The 27,757-nt window shown below is 32.8% G+C and overlaps 1 protein-coding gene across 5 annotated transcripts in view; it reads left to right on the top strand.

Moving 5' to 3' along the window:
* LOC148604819 (beta-alanine-activating enzyme-like) overlaps window positions 1–26,991 on the top strand; it is a 31,871-nt gene extending 4,880 nt beyond the window's left edge. For 3 of the 5 annotated variants that reach the window (XM_088550223.1, XM_088550221.1, XM_088550220.1), the window contains exons 3-20: window positions 2,813–3,157; window positions 3,935–3,976; window positions 9,796–9,930; window positions 10,659–10,750; window positions 11,346–11,463; window positions 12,268–12,485; window positions 13,043–13,232; window positions 14,755–14,984; window positions 15,814–15,923; window positions 16,349–16,530; window positions 17,001–17,223; window positions 17,752–17,867; window positions 18,949–19,646; window positions 20,207–20,358; window positions 21,400–21,563; window positions 23,748–23,873; window positions 24,366–24,497; window positions 25,244–26,991. In XM_088550223.1, the coding sequence (XP_088406349.1) occupies window positions 2,813–3,157; window positions 3,935–3,976; window positions 9,796–9,930; window positions 10,659–10,750; window positions 11,346–11,463; window positions 12,268–12,485; window positions 13,043–13,232; window positions 14,755–14,984; window positions 15,814–15,923; window positions 16,349–16,530; window positions 17,001–17,223; window positions 17,752–17,867; window positions 18,949–19,646; window positions 20,207–20,358; window positions 21,400–21,563; window positions 23,748–23,873; window positions 24,366–24,497; window positions 25,244–25,762 (3,792 nt within the window). In that variant the 3' untranslated portion in view covers window positions 25,763–26,991. Of the gene's footprint in view, window positions 1–2,812; window positions 3,158–3,934; window positions 3,977–4,471; window positions 4,605–6,305; window positions 7,055–9,795; window positions 9,931–10,658; window positions 10,751–11,345; window positions 11,464–12,267; window positions 12,486–13,042; window positions 13,233–14,754; window positions 14,985–15,813; window positions 15,924–16,348; window positions 16,531–17,000; window positions 17,224–17,751; window positions 17,868–18,948; window positions 19,647–20,206; window positions 20,359–21,399; window positions 21,564–23,747; window positions 23,874–24,365; window positions 24,498–25,243 lie in introns of those variants that run through there. The other 2 variants (XM_088550225.1, XM_088550224.1) reach the window with 2 other exon arrangements.
* The last annotated feature ends 766 nt before the right edge of the window (window positions 26,992–27,757 follow it).

The raw sequence follows: 27,757 nt of genomic DNA, 5'->3' as shown, positions 1-27,757 counted from the left end.
AAAATTGTTAGACAACTTCTTGTTAGATTTATTGCCATTGAAAGACAAAATTTAACCAGGTGAGCAATTCAGGCTTCTGGGAGACTCTTGTTTAGCTCACCTGGCCATTGACCAAGTGAGCTTATGCCATCACTTTGCGTCCCTTGTCATCATAGTAGACAAACTTTCGAAGATCTTTTCCTCTTAAACTACTAGACCAGCAGAATGTAAACTTGGCATGATTGTTCCTTAGAGTATTGTGCAAAAAATGACTGTTGGGATTTGTGATCCATGAAAAAACATGGTCGCCGGTACTTAAAATAGAAGAAATGGGTCATAAGGCAGTTTTTTGCAATTAACTCAAGAACCATCACTGTTAGAAATAATCTAGCAATGTTATATATTATTTACCATAATGAAATGTTCAAAACAATTCGTCAACCAATGTAGGTGTTATAACCTCTGAAGTTTTTAAGCTCACCTGGACGCAGGCCATGTGAGCTATTGCCATCACTTGGCTTCCATTGTCATTGTTGTCGTCGTCCATTAACAATTTTTCAAAAATCTTCTCTTCTGAAACTACCGTGTGGAATTATATGAAACTTAGCACAGATGTTCCTCAGGATATCTAGCACAAAAGATGTGTTTAGATTTTTGATCCGTTAAAAAACACCCGGACATGGCCGCCATTACTAAAAATAGAACATAGGGGTCAGATGATAGATTTTCGCATATATCTCCAAAACTGTTAGGTATAGCCAAATTCTAAGTGGGATGTAAGTGTTCAGCATGATGAGATCTATCTGTGGTCAAATTATCATTTTTATCTATCCAGCCATTTAAGAGTTATTGCCCCTTTCAGTGTTTTTTTTTTGCTATTTTTAATGTTATTTCTTTCAAAAATCTTCTCCTCTGACCTTACTTGACCAATTGGAATCAAACTCAGTATGAATGTTCCTTGGAGTATCTTGCACAAAAGTTATGTTTAGATTTTTGATCCATAAAAAATCATGGCCGCTGTTACTAAAAATAGAACATAGTGGTCAGACAGTATTTTTTTTGCATATTATATCTCTAAAACCGTTAGGTTTAGCCAAATTCTGACATCATGTGAAATGTTTAGCATGATGAGATCTATCTGAGGTCAAATTTTCATTTTTATCTGTTAAGCCATGTGATGACCCTTATGATAAGTCCTACCGAAGTCTTCTTCAGTCAAAATTATTAGATCACTTCTTGTTAAATTATCGTCATTGAGAGACAAAATTTGACCAGGCATGCGATTCACACTCCTGGGAGCCTCTTTTTTTTTTGTTCTTATTTTTCTTTAAATATAAGCTTTTGAAAATCTTCTTCTCTAAAATCATTATGCGCAATTCAATGAAAGTTGGCACATATGTTCCTTAGGGTATCCTACACAAAATGACTGTTGGGATTTTTAATCTGTGAAAAAAAAATATGGCGGCCGTTACTAAAAACAGAACATAGGTGTCAGAAGGCTGGTTTTAGTATGAAAGTATTCTGTAGTCTATGGGAGAATGGAACATTATTATTGCTTGAAGACTGAATCAAAGTGTCCTAATTATAAAGTTGAATAGAAAATCTTCCCAAAGAATTGTCTTTTCGTTGATGTGCTTTTCTGTTAATCCTTAAACCGGTTTTGATAAGCAATTAAATAGTCAAAGCTATATCAGGGGTTGGGAAATCTATAGGCCATGGGCCATTTGTCCTTTCTGACTGAAAATGGCCCTTCCAATTAAAGAAATCTTATATACATGTAGATTCTTCATAAATGGTTCTTTCAAATGAAATTATCAAAACTAGCCCCAAAAACTAAAGTGTTTCAAATAAATTTGACAGTTGCATAATTCACTAGTTGAATACATGTATATCACTGTTAATGCATGTTTTGCTCTAAAATTACAGAAGAAAATAAAGCAAAATAAAAAAACTAAGTAGAATTGTTATAAAAAAGCTTATTTTATGAAACATTTTTATTTAGAAAATATAGAGCACATTTGTCAAACTAATTAATATTTATATAAAAATAGCCTTCTGTACCATCACAACTTCTGATAAAAGATTTCGTTTTTCATTGCTTCCGCTTCATATTTTTGAATTAAAAAAAATACTCCTAGTCCTCTCTTTTTTTTGTGAAAAGTAGAATTTGTGCTCTCCTTGTGACTAAATCATGACATGACAGCTTGTACATGTATTTTCTGTATATTATTCAGATACATTTTGTATTATTTAAGCTTTAAAATTGGCAAATAAAAAAATTTTAAATGGTAAATTGAAACTTCTGCAAAATAGTAGGCCTGAAATTAGAGCAAGCGAATTTATTACAAAATGTACTCCTTTTGAAAATCTGTGAAAAAACCTGAAAATGGCCCTTTCTCAAAAAGTTCCATCCCAGTCCCTGCTGTATCATAATGTGACAGTTAATAAAAATGTACCCATACTTGAGTGTTTTTTATGTTTTTCTCTTTGTGTACTATCAGAGCTGACGTTTTTCATCCCGATGGGGTTGCTGTCTTTGACATGTTCACCATATCTTTTTTCATTATTTCTCATAAGCTTATCACAACCGGCTGAATGTGATCAAGTTTTTGATGAACTAAGGGTAGCAGACTTGTGAAAATTCAAGAAAGTGACCTGAATAAAGTAACCAAAATGGAAATAATGTTCCTATACATTTAAGATATATTTAAATATTTAAGATGCTGTCCTATGGATAGGGTTTGTGCTAAGAGAATATTTTGAATGTGCTGCATTTTCAATATCAAATGCACATTTCAGTGTGTTCACCCCATCCTTTACTATTTTATTGAAGGAAGACAGTGAAGCTGTAGGTGAAGCAAATGCTGAGAACACAACAAGCAATGAAGAAAAAATGGAAACAAACATGGAGAATTCTACAATCAAAGAAGGAAATCTGGAAACTAAGACTGAGAATTCTACAGGCAAAGAAGAAAAACCAGAAAATAACACAGAGACCAAAGACTGTGAGGTAGAGGTGAAGTGGTCGGAGGTTATGGGTCAAAAGGGACATAGGATTAGAATGAAGGAGAAAGCAGAGAGAACAGGGACTGACATTGACAAGAACAAAATAGATCTAAAGGAGAAAGATAGAAGAAGGACTCAAAGTATGATGGACAAAAACAAAAATCCAGAAAAGGTATAATATTCTCATTAATGTTATACCACTCAGCAAGTGGCGTATACTGGAATCAACCTGTTTGTCTGAATTTTAATGCAATTATCTCAACTCATTATCCAATGAATGGATTGATTTGAACTTTGGTATATGGCTTTATATAGATAGGGCTTAAGCTGTAAGTGATTTTGGATGCTCTCCAATATCAACTGCTTGTACTGTGGGGGTAGTGTGCAACTTCATGTTCATCATTACCCACCCCTTTGGTTGGCCATTTATTTTGCACCATTTTACCCCAGGCAATACAAGGGCTTAAATATCTACATCAATGACCAGCTTATTGTAAAACATTGATAAAATGGATTTTCTCAATTGGACCAGTTTCTTCATACTTTTTAAAAGACAAAGCCTATGTGTTGCACAAATGGTGACTGTTTAGTAGCATGATTCTGATGTCGGTAAAGTTGGCTAAAACTCATTTATGACATCAGAAAAAAAGATTGTTATGTGTCTATGATGTTGGTCATGTGTTAATCATAGTTTCATCATAGCTGTGGTCTGAAGAGCAGAGTTTTAACCCCAAATTTTGGCCTACAGCTTAATTTTGGAAGCCAATATGTATATTTTTTTATAATCACAGAAGAAATTTTTGTAGCCCACATCAAATTTTAGGGGTCATTGGCTAGTGGGCCCTGCAAATTTCAAAACCTGAAGAGCTTTGGAGCTCATTAATGTTAGTTATGAATATTTTTGTCATCGTGACTTTGAAGACTTTTAGTTTATAGCTTTCTTTTACAGGAGAAAACATCTGGCGAGAAGGGAAAAGAGTCTAGTAATGAGGTAAAAATTAAAAAAAATAATGGTAGAAAAAATAGGCGATCTGCTAAGCAGAGGGAACAAAGACGTATACAAATGAAAAAGTATATAGAAGAAAAACAAGAGTTGCGTAGACAAAAATGGGCAAAGAGAAACCCTATTCCATTGATGAACAATACTGATGAAGTCGCCATAAGATTTCATCAGTCTAAATGGAACAACAATCACCAGTTTCATGAAATGGGTCCACACGATTATGAATGGGCAGACCTTATGAGAGGTCCCCCTGGATGGCGGTTGGGCAATATTGACCCAAGACCTGAATTTCTTGATTGGGAAATAGAAATGATGGAACGGGAAAGAATGTATGAAGAGCATCATCACTGGGAAATGGAAAATATAGGCATGAGAAGGGAAGGCATGTATGGCATTGTACCCAGTTGGGAGTTTGATGAAAGGGGAAGAGGTCATTCATTTGATAGGCATCCACACCCTGATTTTGAATTTGAAATCATGGATAGAGAGCATAGAATACAACGTAATGTGGAAATGGAAAATCTGCATCATTGGGAAATGGAAAATATGAATAGAAGAAGAGACGATGAAAACCACAGAAGATGGGAATTGGAAAATTCAGACTTGAGGCTAAGAGGTATAATGGATGATCAAACAGGGTTTGACTTTGACAATATGAGACCAGAGAAAATGATGAGGCATTGCAATACTGAAGAGCAAATGTCAAATTTTTATAACCCTTTAATAAGAAATCCTTCAAGAACATGTAATGTAAGTGAAAACTTTGATGGTATGAATCAACTGCCATTGAGACCAAATTCAAGTTTAAAAGATCGAAGTGATTTGGAATTTATTGTTCCCCTCATGGACAAAAGAATACAATCTCCTGGTACAAGTATGGAAAACATAGTACCAGATGAATTCCCTCTAGGTCAGAAACTAGAGAAATGTCCTATACCTGGTTGCTTTATTGAATGTAACAATCTCCGTTTTCATGCTCATTTAAAACATATTCCTGAAATTTTCAAATCTGTTGAGGATTCTGACAAAATGAGTCAAAAACATATAACTCCTACAAGAATTGCTGCCCTCCGTGCAATCAAATTGGCCATTCTTGGTCCTCAAGGTACTTTCAATGCATTGATGGATTTAGTTAATGGCATTGGCATCAGTCAAGAAGATGCTGAGAAGGAAAACCAGTTGACATCAAGTCACTGGGCAATGGTTGAAGTCTGCCATGACCAAGATTGGCCATGTCCCAAATATTTCAGCCTTAACCCGTTAAATTCTCCTGGAGCACTGATACATTGGCGACCTCTATTAATTCTGCTGAGTCTTCTTGATGATAAAAGGAGACAGAGTATTCTGTCAGCATTTCCAATAAACATACAAACATCTGAAAATAAAAATTTAGGAAGTGGACAGAGTCATCTTGATAAAAAGTCCATTCCAAGCCTTGTCCCTAATTATAAAACTCGTCCACCAAGTCTTCTATCTGTGTTTGATCAGACACAAGTTCCTAATCGTAGCTCAGATCCTAATCCCAGACAACATCAGATGCACATCTTCAATTCAGATGAAATGAACCAGGACCAAAGCTTGGGGAACAAGAAAAGAAGAACTAGGTCTAGAGGTAGAAAAAGGAACAAAAAATCAAGCGGTGAACATGCAGACTCTGGAACTTCAAAAGATAAACCAAGTTTGCTTTCTATCAGCACTAGAAATGAAAACCCAAACCATTTGAAAAAAGAACTAAATGCTAACAGTAGCTTTTCAATGCTGTATGGTATTGAAACTCAAAACAAACCAATTAAAGGCCAAAAAACTGGAGCTGAAATATTTGACCAACATTTTGAAAATAGGCTTTGTAACCAAATGAGTGGTCAGAGGTCAAATAATAATAGCTTTGGTGGGTGTAAGCCTCCACGATACTTGCAGAAAGATATTTCAGGTCATGATGAAAATATAGGCGTGGAACAATCAGGTTCAAAGCGTAATCAGTTCTCAACTCAGTCCAGGAAAAATTCGAGAGAACTTGGTAGTGGATACCAAGGATATGGATCAGCTGCCATGAACCCCAGTTCAAATATGTTTAATCAAATGAACCAGGCCATGGATAGAGCATTCAATGATGAAATGATTGTTTATGGTGGAGATTCATGGTCTCGACGCAGTGATAACCAATTCAGAAGGTCATTTGATCGAAGCGAAGGTTTCTATGAAGATTCAGATATGCGACACTCTGGTGGCATGTTTAATGACAATATACATAATGATATGAGGGGTCGAGAAATGGGTTGGGGGATGGGAACTGCTGACATGCAGTATCCTGGGCAGTGGTAGACTACTGTTAAAACTTCCATGTATATAATGTAAATATTGTTCATACTGTGTACAGGTTTTATGTATGTTTTGATGTTTCTTCTTTTTTCCTATATTTTCGAAAGAGCAAAGTACAAAGGCTGTTAGAGCTTTGGATCATCGTGGCAAAATGAAAAATGTTTGTGTCCAAAATGACCTTAAAATTACTACTTCAGTTCGAGTAACATTTGTGTGTGTATAATAGGCTGTTGTACACTTATACTACAGTACTGCTTTTGCGTAAAAGTAGTCGTACATTTTCACGCGGTTGCAACAACCAAACATTGTGGTGCATAATTCGTGTTCCGGCATTGACAAAATCATTTCTGTTAACATTACACAAGTACCAGTTTGAAATTCCCTTTTTATTATAGTACAAATACTGTTCAATTGGCTTGTTTTACCATATACAAGCAAAGACTGTAACTTCAAGCAAGTTACCTGTTACTGAACTTTTTACCGATATAATTTATAACTGCAGTCTGTTTTGTGAAAACAAGTTTAAGACTGTGTTATTACAAATGCCATGTTAAGTTGGAGGCAGTAAGTCTTGCCCAACTCTTTGGCTTAATACCAGTTTCTCCGCATACATAGCTGATATGAGTCTGCCGTGCAATTCCAAGTGAGTTCCTGTCCTTGGAATAAAGATTACCTTTCTGCATGCGTGCGTGCCAGTCATTGATGATCTTCCACAATACCGGAACAGAACAAAGGAACACTAAATAGGTATATTTATCTCGTCTACGGTATGCCCTGAACCATAGGTCATGATGACTGTATGTCATCACTTTGCATCCATCCATGCCATTAGTAGTCTTTTTATGCGTTAACTTTTTTTTATCTTCAAAATTTTTAGACAATGAAATAGTTGACAAAATGGGACTGATCCCTAGAATTTTAATTTCCTGTAATTTTTGGCAAGTGAAATTCAGACCAAGGAAACTTTGGCAAGGAGATTTCTGTTGTTGGGAAGTTACTTTTCATGTCAAACTTTACTTTTGAAAAATTTTAATGCCAATCAAATTATGTATAACAGTGTTTTAAAATTTTAAGTTCATTGCTTTAAAAGTTAATCCTAAATTCAAAGAATATACAATGTACATGTAAGAAAAAATTAGCAAATTTAAAGTTAATGTAAGGTCTCCTTTAACTACGTATTAGATTTTAAACTGATAAGAGATTCAGGCTCAGCAATGTCAGGACTAGACTGTCGCAGACCTAGGCAGGGTTATGAGGGTTCATGCTTGTCCAGTTTTCGTTGACTTTTTGTATATTTCACTATTAAGCTGCTATATAGGAAATAGAAAAGCAAGCAACTGTGAGTGACTTGACTCCAACAGTAGTACAAGCATCCCTCCAATAAGGTTTAGGTCTGGTTGATGCTTGCTTTAATGCTGTTGTGTAGTCAATATACCTGGTATTATTACCTCCAGTTGGCTATTGATTGCTAACCTTTAACTTGAAGAATCAAGTGTGAAAGTTACTACAGTGGACTAAATAAGCAGTGAAATTAGTGACCATGTCTATATAGAATCAATCTTAGTACATGATGGTAAACTTCAGGTAGGCTTTGAAGGCTTTAAACTAATTTCTCACATCAATTTACCCTGATAATTATTCTATTGAAGTCCTATTTTAAGAATAAAAGTAATTTTCAATACATGAATTGGTTGGATTGGACTGTTGATTTACATGTATACAAAAACATCTTAAAATACCTATTCAGTACAATAATATGCTTATAGATGTACTGCCTATCTAATCACATTTTGAAGGTCTGATTTCATTATGTGACATTATTTGGTTTAAGTAGTAGTCCTTGTAAGAATCATGCAAATTCTGTAAATGTGATATATCTCAAAAAAGGCTACATATTTTTATTTTTGATATTAAGTTGATTTATGGGTCTGTATTTTAAAATGTGTAATTACTTATTTGAATCTGCCTGCTCTTAGGAGATAATCAACATTGAAAATCTAATAGATTCTATTGTATCAGAGTGTCATTTACAGAGTTAACTCCCTTAATTTTGAAATCTACAGTGCATTCTATATAATTTTTATCTCCTAAGAGCACGGGTTATATGAAAAACCAGATGTTAATTTCTGTTTACTATGACATTTCAAATACAATATCAAAAATAAAAATATGTCGACTTTTTACCCATGAATCACATTTTGCATGATTCTTATCTGGAGAGCTACTTAAATATTTAGTGGGAATTTTATTTTGCAGTTACTGTAGTTGTATCATTAAGACTTATTGCTACTATTATGATACATTTTATGTGATATACCTGACTCTGAAAGAAAAGGAAGGTATACTGTTTTACCTTTCTGTCTGTTTTAATCAAATATTGTTTCAAATTGTTACATTTTTCTCGGGAACTACAAAATCACAGCCACTTGATAATTTGTTTGCAACATCAGTAAGAAGTAGTATACCACACTTGGTCTAATAAATACATAAAACAAGGATATACCTACTGAGCAGTAGTACTAAGATACTTTTTCCCAGTCATAGCATGCCTCATACTTTCTGTCTAGGTCTGTTTGAATTCATGTTCAGGAATTCAACTTGAGTAATACTCCTGATACTGTGGATTTCAGGGGATCAATTTTGTGGTATGGGGAAACTTTGTAGAAACGTGAATTCTTGGTCACTGCTAGACTTCATATGCAGTTTCCAACAAAATAATATTTTTTGTTGAAACTGAAATACTGGTTTGACCAAAACCAGAAAAGATTGTAAGAAAGATCAATAATTCTTTAAAGGCAACTTGACTTATTGCTTATTATGCTTAAACCCATATTATTGCACTAACCATGGATGCTTTTCCAATCTTTTAACCTTAATATTGGACTTACTTTTACTATTTGATATTACGGCATTAGGCATTCTGCCCGTAGAGTTTCCAACCGAAGTAGAATCAAACTTCCCCACTGAATTTGAAAGTTTAGAATGGGTTGTAGGTTTGATTTATTCGGCAGCAGAATGCCTTTGCCAGTTTGAGCCATTTCACTGAAAGCTTGTAATTATAACATTTTGCAGCTAGAACAATATGATCAACATTGACTGTGTTGAGGAATATCTTAACTTGTCTATCTGTTGCAGTTTAGGAATTTTTATTTGTATAAGTGTTTTGGTTTTTTTTTTAACTAGGAAAAGCAAAAAAGAGGTATCTTGTTAATAATTATAATTTTACTGTAGTTATGTAGATCAATAAAAAAGACATTGAACATATTTTATGCTTCTGGTATGTTGGAAAACAAAATTTACCTCACATCACCTGAATATAGCTGAAATATTGCTGCTTGGGCATGAAACCCCAACAATCAATCAATCAATCAATCAATCAATAACTTTGATCCAAAGTTACACATACTGTACCAAATACACAATTGTTCTGCTTTGTATTTCTTTTATAAATATTTGCTGTATATATTTGTACTTGTATGAAATTGTAGGTATCTGGTAGTTTGACCTTGTATGACCTTGTATCCGATATTAACAAATGGGAGGACAGGACAGCTGTAATTTACGATGGAAATAAAGGACCTGTCGCTCTCACATATCATCAGATGATGTCTGTTTCAAATATGGTATGTAATGATCTGTGGCATTGCATGGAATAATACATTCTCCTGTTAGATAGATATACAATTATCCAAATCAGATTTCTTACGCCGCGAAAAAAAAAAACGCTGATAAAAAACCTTTAGTTTTCAAACCAAATCTCCAGCTGAAAAATGACAAATCTCCAGTTTTGAAGGAATGACTTTATCACATGTATGAAAGCTAAAATATATGATTATTTGAAATAACTTATTGGCATGACATTGGTTACAATTTTTGAGTTCATTGGGTAAAACATTTCATGGCTAAATTGGTGAAAAGGTCTTTCATAGTGGTACCAATATTCATGAAAATAAATGCTACCTATTCCATTTGTAGCTGTGCATTGACATATGCCAACATAATGTTACCTGAGGTTGGAAATTTCAATTTCAATACATGTATAGTAAGGGTTTTTATACAATCAGAGTCTAATTTTGTTTTTTTTTGTGAGATTGATAATACATACATTATTTCCAGTCATGTTTGTATTTTTCATTTAGCAACATATCAAAATGCAATGTATTCATGTTTACTTAACAATTATTTCTAGAACTACATTTGTAGTGTGCAAGATCTAAAAACAAGAAACTGAAATGTTCCAAAATGGTAGTGATATATAAAAATATATGAAAAACAAGCTAGTGTAATTGGAATTTTATAGGTCATTTTTATATATGATTAAATTAAAGCTAGGATATGATATCTGTTTCAGATTTCAGCAATCATTGGACCACATGTGACAGCACCAGATACTGTAGGATTGTGTATTGATCCAAATCAGTATATGCCAGCTTTCCTTATTGGGTAAGCTAAATTTAAATTCACCATGGTTTTGCTTTATAAAAATGTTATGATGGAAGTTCTTGAGTAGAGGTAAGTTCAAAAAGTGGAGAATCTACACTGTAGTATCCACTGATGAAAAACTGTTGAGACTTTTTATACACCAACTAGTGAGAGTAATTATTAACTTATACCCCTTAAAATCAAGGTTTATGGAGTTTCTTTCTTGTTGGTCTGTTGGTTCAGTATTGGCAAAAAAATACTGAGCTATTTAACTGTTTGTCACATCTGTGGGTATCATTAAATACCCCTTGCATCCTTAAATATTTAGACTAGTCTGTCCACCTGTCTGGTATTACTGCTTTGTCCCCTTAATTTCCTGGAAACTTGGATGAACATGAATACTTGGTTAAGATTGATTTTCACACAAATCCTGTTATTTACATGTATGTAAGGTGCTTTCAAACTGATGATAATTCATGGACATTTTATTTTAATACTAATCAAAAGTGTAAGGAAATTTTACATATAATCTGCTGCAAAAATATTGCTTGGCACAAAACAAGGTTTTACAGTATTGTTAGATAAAATGCTGATGTACATGTAAATTGTATTACAGGATTTTGAAGAGTGGAAACGCCTTCCTGAATATCCCTGCCAGTGGTTTTGGACATGTTAAGTGTGTACTTGACCAACAGAATATTTCCTTATTACTAATACAATCTACAAAACTTGAGGTAAGAAATACTTTATGTTCTAAAGCTCAAATTTCCTTACTTTAAACCAACTTGATTTTGTGGATACATGTTATCTTGTTTCAGGATACTATTCAATTTCACTACTTTTATTTATTTTTTTTGTGGCTTACATCCCATTTTATATCTGTTTCCAAATAAAGGTACTTATTCTGGGAACTTGTTTCAGGATTTTTTTCTTGCTTGCAAAATAAGCAAAAAAAGATGGCTCACAAAAATAAGTTGGTGTAAGTATAGACATATACCGGTATGTATAGAAATAATACTATGAAATATGAAATTGTTATCAAAAGAGTCTGAAATTACAGAGAAGATAACTAACAGTTTGTTGAATTTCTTTCGATAAACATTTCATACTTCATAGTGTTATTTCTTTACATGTTAGTTTATAGCAGACATATTGTGGTAAAATACCTATGTGCACTGTCCACTCACAAAAAATATTATAACTCTAGAATCCTGTCTTAATGGTCTTGATTGAAGAAAACTCCTTTTTGTGCTTTTTTATTTATTTTTTTCTTTATTTTCAGATTGTTGTTACAACTATGGGATTTTTAATGCCAATTGGGGATTGGCATATCTTGTTCTAGCTCAGCTGTTCATTTTCTGTGGTTAAGGTTGATTTAGGTGTTTGATAAACACTATGAGTAGTTTAGAGTATCAGAATAAAAGATTGATTTATTGATTGTTGGGGTTTAACATCCAAGCAGCAGAATAAAAGATATTGGCAGTTTAATTCCTGTGAAGGGAAAACACTTATTAATTAGATCATGTTTTTTCTTTTAGACCTGTGGAGTATTGTTGTCCCAGTACAAAATGAAACAGGTACTCTGTAATGAACTGTCAAACTTGGATGTAGTGCTTATCAAAATATACAGAAGACAAGAAGTCTGGAGAGAAAGGACATCCTTGGCGTATACCATAACTACATCAGGAACAACTGGGAAACCTAAGATAGTTAAAGTACCACACAGATGTATTGTTGACAATGTACTTGACCAGAGGCATGTATAGGTATTCTGTTGTACAGGTCCACCTAAGAATCAGACAGAGGTTGGTTAGTCTGTATTTTTGTCAACTTTCTTAGTAGTAAAGATGCATCAAATGTGTGTGAGAGTCAATAAGTGTAATGGAAGAATTTTGGTAAGTGTGAAAAAAGATGACTGGATATATAGAGGTCTGTAGTGAAAAAAAAAATGGCAGGAAATTTTTTTTATTATATATCAACGAAACAGTTTTGACTAATTTCATTACCTTAAATTAAATTTTGCGTTGTTCAGAAATTTGACCAAATTTGTTGACTTATCACTTTTTTTAAAACTAAGGTGGACCTGTACTTAATACTTGTTTTCTCTTTGTGAGCTTGATCACAGTATTTCTGGTTAATACAGTTTAAATATTAGATTTTAAGTTTATATGGTATGTGTATTTGGGAAATATATTTGTTTGAAACTTATTGCTGGTAGTAGATCTTTAAACTACATTTTATTAAGAAAAGTTTATGGATTGTTTTCTCTAATTGTAGTAAATTACATTAAGTTTTTCTTGCTTTATTTTTTAGGAAGATCTTAGGCATTACTGAAGGTGATACTGTATTACTGTCCTCACCTCTGACATTTGACCCAAGTATTGTGGAATTATTTATGACATTGAGTATTGGAGCCTGTTTATTAATCACATCTAATGAAATCAAAATTAGACCAAAGTGTTTAATGCAGGTTCTTATGAAATATAATGTCAGTGTAATGCAGGTAATCTTTCTAAATTATATGTTTTATCCGTATTTTAGATGAAATAAGAAGTCTTAAATAAGATTTGATGTCAATTTTACATGTAAAAAAAATATACTTGGCGTCACATACAAAACATAACGTTCAAATTTGAATTAAAAATTGGTCTACAATGTTATTGACACCTACTACAAATTACTAAATTGAGTTGAATGACTTGCTCATTTATATCACAAAAACAACTTCTCCATCAAATGTGTATTGTTCAAATCAGAAATCAAATGAAATGACAATGTTTACATTTTCAAATCTGCCATGACTTTGTTACCAAGAAGATTTTCAGACGTTGGTTATTTGACCAAAACAATGATTTACCACCTAATGTTTTGTCAAAATTCTTTTGAAGGTTATCTTTCCTTCAAAATAAGTGTTAAATTTCAAACTCTGGAGAAATTACACTTTTGTCATCCCAGAAATTGAGAAATACAACTATCAGTACTTTGTCAACAATTGGCACTTGGCAACAAAAATGAAGGAATTACAATGGAATTTCTCGTAAGGAACTATAAAATTCTTTTTGTTTGGGCACATCAATCATAGTACTGATGTTCGGTTATTATAACCTGAGAAATATGTAACCAATAAAAAGAAAGACAACTCTGCCTTGATAATAGAATGACTGAGGAAAAATGTGAATCAATCAAATATAGGCTTAAACTGACGTTGACTATATTCTTAAGACAATTTGGTCAAATAATTTTCCATAGAATATTACATTTATTCCTGCATCATCAACAATGAAAGCAGGTTTTAAGCCACTTGGTTTTGTCTGTCACACTTATGGGTACTGTAAAGATATTAATTTTCACAGTGTACTAATTTTCACTATTTTCGCAGTGGACAGAAAACCTTGAAAAATTGTACCCACAAAATGACATTGTTAACACTACATAGTACTAATCATTTTTTGAAATTGCGAAAATTGATACCTGCGAATATGTTTATTTGACAGAATCTGAGAAAATTAACACCTTTACAATACTTACTTTGTGTAATCTGTAACTCAGCTTATTTCAGCAGTACATGGTATTGTACCATATAGTACATAAATTATAAAAAGTGCATGTATATATAGGTAATTTTTATCTAGCCTACACTGTAGTGTTTTTACTTGCTTAGTGTTTGTGCATACATTGATGATATTTACGTACTGGCCAAAAAATATGACGGTGACACGGGTCCTGACATTTTTATCATTCTTAGTTTATTGAAGTACTTTCTGCTCTCTAATTACTTCTAATTTGGTAGTTTTCTGATACTAAGAACATAGTCAACAAGATAGTAATACATTTGAACAGTAAAGATTGAAAAACATCTAAAATAATTAGACAATGATGGTTAGTGCACAAAATATTTACACACTAAAGCACGTGCATGCTTTTCACAAATTGCAAGCAATATAATCTTTCTAAAGTAGAACATAAAGGGCATATTTAGCAATGTCATTATTTTTGTCTCAGAAAATTTATCCTTTTTATTCTAGTGTACACCAACCTTGCTGGAAAGATTTGATGCTATTGATTTACAAAGAAATCTTCTTGGTGATAACACTTCACTGAGAGTTCTTGGGCTTGGAGGTGAGAAATTTCCATCCCTTCAACACCTTCAACAAAGGAGAGCTCCAAGAAACCAAACCAAGTTTTTTAATTTGTATGGCATAACAGAAGTTTCTTGCTGGTCTTCAATTTATGAAGTCACAGAGAGAGATATAAGGTATGGTATATATCTTATTTTCTCTAATTTCTTCTAAATTTTCCACACATCATGACCTTTAACAAAGGAGTCATACTCACTAGAGAATTTCTTGTTCTCAGAAGATGACTTGTTCAAACTCAATTGTGATGTAATTAGCACAAGTCGTTTTGCTCAATGATGTTACACACACATGCTGGAGCACAATGTTTTTAAAAATGCAAAATAATAAGATACACACAAAGATAAAAAGTCATTAGAGAAAAAGAACCTTACACCAATTTGAGTAAAACTTTATTGGACACTCTTGGTTGTTAAAAATAAAATTTAAAGTGCAGATCACTCCTCACACTTTCAATTTAAAAAAAATATAAATATCTCAAATGTAGAAGTATCATTTGACACTGGATGCACTGCAAGATTCTATATGACCAAAACTTAGAGTATAAAATGCATTTGACAAATATTTCTTAAGAGTTCAAAGGATAGAGACTAGAAATTAACAGATTTTAACATGCACCACTATACTGCTGTCCAGCCATTGGTTTTATCCCCCTCACATTCAAATATCAGGAGATAACTCAAAAACACTTCCAGGGATTTTATTAAATTTGTATAGCAATATTTCCACGAAAAATGACTTTCTTTATATTTTCATTGTTTTCTGATATTTTTCAGAATTATAAGATTTTAAACATACAAAAAAAAGGGAATGGTGTGTCATGTTACAACTCTCTTTATGAGTTTAATTTTGCCAAAGCAAAAAACCAATATTTTAAAAAATATTTGAAAAGTAGTTCTATTCCAGTTACCTCTAAAGCTGTATATGGCTAATGTTTGTGTGTTACAGTGAGATGGATACAGATGTACCTCTGGGTGAACCAATTACTGGTACTGTTTTTATTGTTAAGGATGAAGATGGTCAAATTATCACCAATGGCAATGGATATCTCTTCATAGGTGAAGATATGTTAATGCTCCCTATATAGTGCCTTGTTTCACAATTTAAGAAAACATTTAATTCCAAAAGATAGCTCTTTAAAGGTGAAGATATGTTATTGTTCCCTTTATAGTGTTGCTTTTTAAGACCAAATCAAAGATTTTTATACCCCTGCTCATGATGTTTGGGTAAACTGTTTTACCCTTGTCGACATCTGTCTGTCAGTTTTGTCTCCATCTGTGTGTCACAGCAACTTAGTGTTTTACGCAGGCTTTCTATAGGGGTTCCAATTAGCACAAGTTTGAAGTCTGGGACCCTCAGTTTCTGATGCAGGACTATTTGTTGGTGCTGCATCTACATTTACTCTCATTTACTTATCTTACCAGTTTCAATAGATACTTTTCCTGTTATAGATTTTTGAGAAAAAATGTTTTTTTTTATTCAGAGAGTTCTACAAGAGTCTGCTACCTGAATGATGAGAAGCAGTATCCTGAAAACCATCCAGTTCAGAGGTCAACGGGAGATATTGTATCAGTACACACTGATGGGAGGATAATATATGTTGGGAGAAAAGACAATCAAGTTAAAAGACATGGCAAGAGAATTGATATGACTGAAATTGAACAGGTATCTAATCAAAATGAATTATTATCTTAGTGTTTGTTTAGAAGTGAATTGATAACAGTCATATGGTAAATCAACACTGGTTTTTTAATCATAGTCAGTATTTTGAGATGCCATTAAGATCAGGGGCAGTTTTCAGTATTATAATAAGTCTTTAAAGGGTGGATGCTGTAGTGGTGAAGATGCTCAATTTTCGATTCATCACTGTAAATTCAGAAATAGTGTGTACATTTTTTATTGCAATGTGATCAGTTGATTTTGAGAAAATATGCTGAGCATGCATTAACATGAGTTTATACCAGAGTTGTACTCCTCCTAGCAATTTGTAAACTTACTGAAACACATAATAATTCTAAAACCTAAAATGGACTAAAGTAAGTGCTTTTACTTCGGTTGATAAATGAGGGCTTAAGTTTAGTACATTGATATTATGTATGGAGGAATGTAACTACAATGCACTTTTATTTTAACAGATAGTCACTACAGTAAATTATGTCAAGAGTGTTAAAGTATTATTCAGAGATAGCTTGTTGGCAGCATTCGTTGTACCAAGGTCAGAGTTCAGCAATGGTTTAACTGATGATGCTGGGAATGATATGTGCAACAATCTAAATCTATACATACAGAGTTATCTCCCCTCCCATTACTGGCCAGATGATATTGTGTTTGTAGAGAACCTACCAATGACTAAACATGGTAAGTTACATGTTCAGCAATATAGTAGATGGCCCTAACATGTAGAGGCTTCTCAAAAAAAAAAAAAATTAAATACTGATGTTTTTCTTCTAAATATCTTTGGATTTTTAAAAAGGAAATAGAAGAGAGTAAAATCTTTGCTAACTTGAACAGCTATTTTTTGTCTTAATTAAAAATTAAGAAAAAACTAAAGACCTTTCTTTAAAAAAGAGTCTCTATCGTTGATGTTTTTGTCATTTTTTATTACTGTGAAAGTACTTATATTCGTGGGTATCAATTTTCATGGTTAAGCATAAGTTCATGGATTCTTGCATTCATGGCTTTGATGATCCTGTCATATAATTTGAAATAAATAATCATTTTTGTTGAGAATCAAATTTCTTGGTGTGCCTTACCCATGAAATCCACAAAAATTGGAACCCCACAAACAATAGCACTCATATAGTAGCTTGTTTTAATTACTGATAGGAGATCAACAGGATGTTAATCAGTTTATTTTTGAAAACCTCTCACCTTTCACCTTTCTAGGTAAATGTGATGTAGATGTACTTTGGAATATTTTTGAAAAAAGAAGACAGAACAAGACTTCTGAATACAACTTACCAAATTTTAATCTTGAAGAATATTTGCTGTGTAAATGGAAGGTATGACTGTTTCATATTTCTATACTTAACATGTTCCTAAGATACATTTAAAAAAAAAACACTCAACATTACTAGTATGCATGTATGCATCCAGATTGGCAGCTTTCACCACAGAGCTATGCATTATTTGTCTAATATTATTCAGGCATTTATGTGATAACCATTAAAACCTACTATCTACATGGCATAGATAGTTCATCTACCTATGCATGCCTTTCATCAAGAGGTGGTACCAGGTACTTTTACCCTTATATGCTACTGAAAGGTACCTCCTGAATTTTTCATATATGTTTATAAAAGAAAATGATAAAAAGTACAAAACCAAAGGTACCTGCATTGCAAAAAGTTAATGAAACCCTGCAGAGGAAAGTAATATAATTAAATACAAATTGTACACGCATAACACTCAAAATATCTTAACTTACCAGAGTATTAAATGCCAAATTATCTAAACAAATTGTCTGTCAATTGTACAAATCAAGAGAACAACAATTTACATTTTGTTGTAAGTGTTGGAAACTGGGAGATCTGTTGCGCTAGGGCTTTAGAAACTGTGAAATGAGTGTTAGCACATGTAACAGAATTTAGTGGAAGAAAGGTGAAATGATTAGTAGAATTTAGTTCAGGAACTGTGAAATCAGGAGTAGAATTTAGTTCAGGAACTGTGAAATGATTAGTAGAATTTAGTTCAGGAACTGTGAAATGAGTAGAATTTAGTTCAGGAACTGTGAAATGAGTAGAATTTAGTTCACAAACTGTGAAATGAGTAGAATTTAGTTCAGGAACTGTGAAATGATTAATAGAATTTAGTTCAGTAACTGTGAAATGAGTAGTAGAATTTAGTTCAGTAACTGTGAAATGAGTAGTAGAATTAAGTTCACAAACTGTGAAATGATTAGTAGACTTTAGTTCACAAACTGTGAAATGAGTAGAATTTAGTTCAGGAACTGTGAAATGAGTAGTAGAATTTAGTTCACGAACTGCAAAATGATTAGTAGATTTAGTTCACGAACTGTGAAATGATTAGTAGAATTTAGTTTGATTATGAATTGTTTCATTTTGATTACCTGTTTACTTTCAGGAACAATTGTGCAATGGAGTTGTAGGTCCTGATAACCTTTTTATACAAAGTGGTGGGGATTCTATAAGAGCATTACAATTAGCCAGTAGAATTCAATCTGACTTACAATTACAGTTGCCTTGGTTACTGGATTTTATTCTCCACAAGCCATACAGAGAAATTTTTGAAAAACTGTGGCTTGAACTTCAGCAACGGAAAGCAGAGCTATATAATATAGATGGAAACAAAAGACTTGATAATCATTCTACTGAAACTGTGGATATTAAGAAAATTGATGCTAGTGAGGACGTAGAGAGTAAAATCTTTAATTTTAAAAGGAAAAGAAAATTTACTGAAAGTGACAAACCGACTCCTGATTTTAAGTCTAGTGACATAGAAATTAAGGATGATATGACCTTAAGCTCATCAGCTAAAATTTCATGTAACCTTAGGTCTATCTCTAGATGTAACAAATGTTCTGATTGGTCAGTGCTAGAGGGAGGTACCATATATGACTTCAAATTTTATGAAAGTTGTATTCCTTGTATGCATTTTGAGCAGACCAGAAAATTAACCATTGAAAATTCAAATAATGAAGTTGATGTTGTACCTTATACAAAAGTCACATGCTCTGTCAAATGTAACTTTGTCCTGGGAGAGTTATGGAAGCATGATACTGGGAAATGTGTCGATGCTTCACCCTTGATAGCTTCCCTTAGGTAAGTTATTAGCAATCACACATTTTAAAGTTTTGGGGTTATATAAAAATACCATTTCAGCCTGTCTGTCCTTTCTTTTGTTTTCCTGTCTTCACAATTTTGATTATTCCTACATCATTTAATGGATTTTAATGAAATTATATAGGAAGGTAAAGCATCAAAGTAACTGGTGTCAGATTACTACAAGGGGATATAATACAACTTAAATGTACACCATGATGTTAGTACACTTGAAGCATGGGAGTTTCTCGTATAGTTTCCCTTTTGTTGTAGTATTTTCGTATGCCTGTCTGTTCTGATAAACCTTTTATGGCATTCAAAATGTACCTCTGTTTGTCAATCCTATGGCGATAAATAACCCAAATAGGGGTTTGACAATTTTATAACTCACAATCTGATTTTTATGAAAATAATTCACAATTAGAAAATTTTAGATTGGATGATTGGCTTTCATTTGACTTTTCTCTTCTCTGTCTTTAAAATTTGCTTATCTTCTTATATACTAATTTTTGTTTGAAGCATTGTCCTTTATTACTTCATATTATCTTTTTCCTTTTCAGTGATGGCAAAATGGTAGTTTTCATAGGTTCTCATTCTCATCGGTTTTCAGCTATATTACTAGGCACAGGTCAGTTACTATGGGAGACATTTCTTGGTGGCAGGATAGAATCATCAGCATCTATGACAATGTGTGGCAATTACATAGTAGTGGGTAAGGTTTGACCTAGTTAATCTGCCCTCTGTCTTAAAAAAAACTATTTCTCAGCAGAAATATATACACAAACTGCATAAAACTGTTAGATACATACAAATGATATCCCTATTAACACCTTGAAAGCACAGGGTAATGTATGATTAATCACCCATTTGAAGAAAGACACATTCCTGCTTTTTGTATTTTGTCAATTATACCTGTTAAAATCTATTTTAAGGGGTTTTAAAAGGTAATTTTCCATATTATAGGGTAACTTCTGCAAAGATGTAAATATTGATGGCAAGTCAGTGTTCAAGTTTATCCAACACATACTATGATAATTATATGATAAATACACATGATAATTATGTTGGAGTGAATTATAGCATGTATTCCTGCAATATGATTGGTCAGCTTAACCTGGATATTAGACATATCCCTGTAGTAAGCCACAGGATATGTAAGAGGATTGAAAATTTACGTTTTTTTATGAAAGTTGAGTTACAAAAAGAATCCAATCGTAATTATGCCAGAAATCAACAACTTCATAAAATAGTTTAAAATTTAAAAATTATGTTGATTTCATACAAATTGTAACTTGATGGGTAACACCACATATTTGATGTTGATGACTTGAGCTGATTCAAAAAACATTACTAAAACAGATAAGAAAAGTTATATGAAGACACTCCTGTATAATATAATTCAGAATATTTAAGGGGGTGTGTGGTCATGAATAACATATAACATAGATATTGGCTTGCAAACATAGGGTTATCATAAGTTGGTGAAAATCATAATAATATGTAAGTCATGTAAGAAAGTAAAGTATGATAATCATATTTCACTTAATACATATGTCAATCATATGTTGCTCTTTATATGATTCTCATGTGGAATACATGTTTAGTACAAACTTCAGTTTAGGTTGTTCATCTTCCCACTTCTGTAGATGTACCACTACACAACATTGCACTTTCTTATCACAGATATTTTTCACATTTTAGACTAGTTTCATGTGGATGGTTCAGGTTAGAATTCTTTCTTATTCTTTTTAAGGTTGTTATGATTACAAAATTTATGCACTGAACAGCTACACTGGTGACATCTGGTGGACATATGAAACTGGGGGAGAGGTCAAAAGTTCACCTTTGGTAGATCCTGTTACATCATTGGTTATATTTGGATCACATGATCAGCATTTACATGCTGTAAATATTCAGGTATGACAATTTTTTTTGGCTGGGTTACACTTGTGCAAAACTGCTTATAGAATGGTAAATGTTGGGTGAGCAGGGAAAACATTTCCTAAAATTTTTCACAGCTACTATAAATCACAGCCTCAAGATATTTGGTACACAGCTGCAGTATGGAGTCCCATATCGTGGGATGGTATTTCAGGTCTGTCACACTTCTACTTCCTGCTTACCCACATGTATTTTACGGTAACCAGGTCATTTCTGTCTGACCTGTTTTAAGTTGGTGTATTTTCTTTTCTTAGAGTTGAGTGAATACACATAGGGTCAGGCTTTTATCAAATGAATCCCATTTTCTTTCTATAGGGTTTGTAAGTTTTGATATAGTTTCAGTTGTCTTGCTGAGTTTTTGTGGTAGAACGTATTGAAATCCGAAGAACAATCTGCACTTGATTGTTTACTTCCGAGAAATCAAAACGCTGCATAACAATGCAAAATCTTATAAAGTCAAACCTCGGTTGCTCGAACGCCAAGGGACCAGTGAAATGTGTTTGAGTTATTGGGAGTTCAAGAAATTGAAGTTCGTATATTTCCGGATTTTTTTTCGGTGCCAGTCCGAGTTCGACTTTCTCGTTAGAAATTGCCTACTTCCTACAAAGTTTTGTTAGTTTGTAGATCTTTTTTGTTCACTCTCGGAAGATTATGTTGATTTTTGGACATTAAAAATGCTGTGTTTGCTTTTAAAAACGTTCAGAGTTCAAGTTCCTTGGTCAATAATTTGTTTTCATCCAATTTTCTTTCATGCTTTTATCATACCGACTTCGGAACATTCTCGAACTTCAGTCAGTGTTATGTTAAAGATCAAAACTACCTAATTAGTGATTACTTAAATTTTACCTGTAATTAACTAAAATGACACTGATTAATGATAGGGTTTCAGTTTTTCACACCTGTTATTACCCAAGCTGACAAAATTGCTGACGAGTTCGAGTGAGTGAGGGTTATTCTCTAAGATTTATTACCAAACGGACCGACTAGTCAGTTCGAGCATTCGAGAAATCCAAGGTTATTTATATTGATTATATAGGAGAAAATTTTGGTACTTTGAATTGTGTTCGAGAAATCCCAGGTGTTCGAGCCATCCGAGTTCGAGCGAGTGAAGTTCGACTGTATTTTATGCCTTTCTTAACATTTTAATCTTTTAAAGCTAGGTATTTGTCATTTTTTGTCAGTATTTTTTCTCAAAAAAAGATATTTTCTTTTAATATTGAACCCAATGATCTGTTAATGAAGAATTCCCTTGCATTTGGATGGTAAACGAGGACCTATTCTCATGAAACCACAGAGTCACGTGACAATACTTACATACCCAATTCTGTTCTAAAAATATTGGGATTCAATGAATTATTCTATATACAATTTTCAAGGTCATACATTTAGAATGCAAACCAGATAACATCTGAAAAAGACTGTTGCAGATAAGCACTTTTGAAGTTGAGACAGAAAATATTACCATAAGCTTGATAGGGCAAGATGCTATATTCTGATGAGATGTTCAAACCTGACACTGCTGTGATCATTGGCAATATCATAGTTAATTAGATGTAACATTTTCATTGTTATTGCTGATATTGTCAGTAACTTAACAGTAGGTTTACATAAAAAAAAAGATATCAGACAGAAAGAACAATGGCAAAGCAATGAAACTGCTGATAAGTAAAGAGAATATGTATTTGATTTGTGATTTAATAATTGTAATAATTGTCCCCATCACTATTTGGAAGGGGACATAGAAATACAGGTGTCCAGTCACACTTGTGAATGTAACTCCTCTGAAACTGCTTCATGGATTTTTTTTCAACTTTTGTAGGATTATTATTAGTCACCATTTGTTGTTGATCATATTGCACTGCTGTTTTGATTTGACAAATTTTACAGGAGTTATGGGACTTTGTTGAATTTGTACATGCTACACAATATGCTCAATGGATTTTGTTCAAATTTCATACAATTAATAATTTATTATAGTCACCTGATGTAGTTGATCGTATTGTGTCACTGTTTTGATTCGAAAAATTTAAAAGGGTTATGGGAATTTTGCATTTAAACATTTTTTTGTTTTTTTGGCTACTAGTTGCTTGTTGATACATGTATTATGATAATAAATGTTTGATACCCTAAATTAGTTGTATTTATTTTTTGTTATTTAAGAAACAGGAAGTAATATGGTGTAGCAAAATTAATTGTGGGAGTATCTTTGCATCACCCTGTGTATCCCTGGAACCTCACTTGATTGTTTGTGCCACCTTAGGCGGCATAGTTTTAGCAGTAAATGGAGTAAGTACTATTTTACATCCTTATACATGGTTGCAAGTAATATATACATGTACATGTAATATATACACATAGTAGCTATTTTAACAAGCACCATATTGAGATGAATGGATTATGGCAATTCAAACTGAACTGATACTACTTTCATTTCAAATTTAGGTAAGCTTCAGAATCATTGAAATAGCTCTCCAATTAGAAAATCATTATTGTGGTGTGTCCTTGAAAGATCACACAGGAGTTATTTGGTGATTCAGTATAATGTAAAGCAGAAACATACATGTTTTTTATTGAAAGAAGTGTCAATTCAAATTGTCATGACTGTGTTTGGCCATGCATCTGTCTTTTAAACCTAGTGTATAGGTCTGCATTTAAGTGTATTTGATCACTCTGTCATTAAAATATACATGTAAAATCTTGATGTGAACTTTCATGTGTAATTATCACCCTCCTGAGCAGTATACTGGTAATTATCTGATTTGATACATTCTTTTTCAGGAATCTGGTATCCTTATTTGGAAGTATGACTGCGGTAAACCAGTATTTTCTTCACCAGCCATCACTGCAATAGGGACCTGTGTAGGATGTGTAGATGGCAGTGTTTATCTACTCAGTTTTCATGGACAACAGGTAATAACCTTTAACTGCTATGTTGTGTCCCCATTTGTCTCCCCTTTTGATAGGCCAGTCACCTTGTAATGGAAATTAATTATGAACTGTAACATAGAAATTGAAAAAAATATTAATGTTGAGGAGTACATTTAGATGTAATTGAGGGAGAGTGTTGCAAGGGGAGATAATCAAACTTCTGGTCATAGATATTCAGATTCCAAGTGGTATGTTGGTATCTTATTAATAGGCTACTCACAATGTCTCTAGTTAGTGTATAGGTCGGTAAATCATGATTTTAAAATATTATTCAATATCCTCATGATACTCAATGTAATTCCTGAAATCAAACAAGCAACCCATGCAAAATATTTCATCGAATTAGGGAACAGGATTAAAAAAACAATTGGATTTAAGGAGGTAGACCTAGGGTAAGGGACATAACTCTTACAAATCATTGGAACATTTGTATTCGACTTTTTACATCGATCTCATGTAAGCATCAAAGTAACATGGACTGATCTCATGCTGATTCAAAGGAAAGCTTGAAAGGCTTTATTGAAATTGAATATGATACAGACATATCACTGATTTCAAGAGTAATGACTCCCTTATCCTAGGTCTACCTCCTTAAAGTATCTTTTAAAATTCTGTATGCAGTCTTAATGTAAACATTATTGTGATTATAACCTTGTGCTTGATATGGGTATAAGTGAAAACTCCTTTATTTTACTGAGCATTTAAAATTTCACTTCTTTGAATTTCAGATGTGGACATTCACAACAAAGGGACCAATATTTTCATCACCAAGCTATGTAGATAAAAAGATATTTATAGGATCACATGACTGTCACATGTACTGCCTCAATACATTGGGTGATCTCATATGGAAACTGAAAGTAGAATCAGTTGTGTACTCTTCTGCATTTGGTTTCTCTTTGTCCAATAAATACTGTCTAAAAGCATTGGATTTAAAAGTGAGAACAAAGCAATGCTGCAAGACTAATTATAAAAAATACTGTAGCTCCAGCTGCTTGCAGACTACAAATAATGAAAATGAAAGTTGTTGTCAACAAAGCACTTTACATCTAAATGATAACATAGACAACAGCTATGTCACACTTGCATCTACACAAGGTGATTTGTTTATTGTGAAGTCATCATCAGGGGAGATCATTCAACATTTTAAATTTCCTGGTGAAGTATTTTCATCACCTGTTGTTTTCAATGATTATTTGGTTGTTGGGTGTAGAAATGATTTTGTATATTGTTTAAAGATTTTGTAAGTCTTATTTTCCTTATGAATAGGCTTAATTTTAGCTGTTTTATGTAATTTTTTTATTTATTGATTTTATAGTTTGTATAAAAGCTGTATTAAGAATTTATTGACAAAAATCAGTATGGAGACAGATGCACATATCATAAGACATTTGACAAAAAATGACTCATTTTTAGTGTTCACAATCAGCATTCAAAACCATTTAGGTTTATAACTGTTGCTTCATGATTTGATCATAATCATTTATTCGCATCATCCATCAACCTTTAAAAGGTCATATACATGTATTATTTTTAAAATATGGAATCATGATGTTTGTTATGTGTTGACTTATGGAACTTTTTTTTTATGCTCACCCTAGACAGGTAGTCCTCATGTTCAGTATTTCTTTACTATTTTGATTCCCATTTGATATTGAAAAAAAACTTAACACAATGCTATGGACCATAAGATATGTATCAGGTTTAATTGTTACCTTTGCTGTTCTGGAGTTGTGTCCCTTCTTAGAACATTGGAACTTTAGGATACTAGTATTTTTAAACACCAGATTTGACATTTGTTTCTTATTTTATCATTTATTAAATAAATTCTTAGATAGGTTTGTAGATGTTATGTTATGCTTAGGTCTCACTAACCACTTCTAACGTTTCCATTACTTTACATGTTAAAAAAGTAATTTTCAAAGTCTCACAGTGAATTCCCAGGACAAATGATATCTTAAAGTTGCATACCGTTGGAAGCTTGGAAAGTAAGGCTTCCAAAATCATTATGCTAATGGTACGATGATTGTAGAAATTCTTCACAAAATTTACTTGAATAAATAATACTGAAAATCCACATTTTTACCTGTTTTGCTAACTGACAGCATGGAGGCAAATTACTCACACATGTAAACAATATTCATACACTTTTGTAGTTAATTACATATATGATTTTAAAGTACACATTCTCAGCTTTATTTCGACTACTTTTAATCATAATACACACAAATAATGCACTTACAATGCATATGTCTAGGTTCAGTGTGTTTATGGTACTACATAGGGGGGTGGCCATTTGACCCGGAAGTGGTTAGTGAGACCTAAAGATTTGTATTTAATACATACATGTGCTTATAACAATTTGTCTTTGTGGCTTTTAGTTATAAAGAGTGTTATATGTGATTTCATGTGTAAAACACTGCTTGTTGATGAGATTTTGATTGTAGTCATCAAAAATTAAAAATTAATGAATTTAGTAGTTGTCTCCCTTTCCCTTTCAAGTAAAAGTTATGTGTTGATTTGAATGTCCATCAATCAATGTATCATATAACCCCAACTCTTCTCTTAAAGGAAATGAAGTGTATACTTACACATGTATACAATGTCCACCAATCCATGTATCATATAACCCCAACTCTTCTCTTAAAGGAAATGAAGTGTATACTTACACATGTATACAATGTCCATCAATCCATGTATCACATAACCCCAACTCTTTTCTGTTCTTAAAGGAAATGGAGTGTATACTTACACATGTATACAATGTCCATCAATCCATGTATCATATAACCCCAACTCTTCTCAATGCTTAAAGGAAATGAAGTGTATACTTACACATGTATACAATGATTAAGGGCCATATAATACTCTGTTAAAACAAGTTTATCATTGGCAAATGCTTTCGAAATAAAGTAAACTTACGTTTTGCTTGATCTCACCTAGCATAATAGCAACTGAATAATTGATTTTCATGAAACTTTATACAGAGGAACTGCATCATATATAGATAGGCGTTTAGCGAGATGAGTGAGGTTTAATGTCTCTGAAATGAGAAGATACTATTGGCATTACTTGGCATCCATCCTCATTTGTCTGTTGTTACAATTTTTCAAACTCTTCTCCTCTGAAACTACTTGAACAATTAAAACCAAGTTTGGTATGAATGTTCCTTAGGGTATTCTGAATAGAACTGATGTGAGGATTTTTGATCCTTCAAAAAACATGGCCATCATTACTAAAAA

This window comes from Perna viridis, chromosome 10 (genome assembly GCF_037379345.1).
Source record: "Perna viridis isolate PV_CMFRI_1.1 ecotype Kerala chromosome 10, ASM3737934v1, whole genome shotgun sequence".
NCBI lineage: Eukaryota > Metazoa > Mollusca > Bivalvia > Mytilida > Mytilidae > Perna > Perna viridis.
The sequence above is the reverse complement of the archived record's forward strand: the minus strand, read 5'-3'. Positions and strand labels throughout refer to the sequence as shown.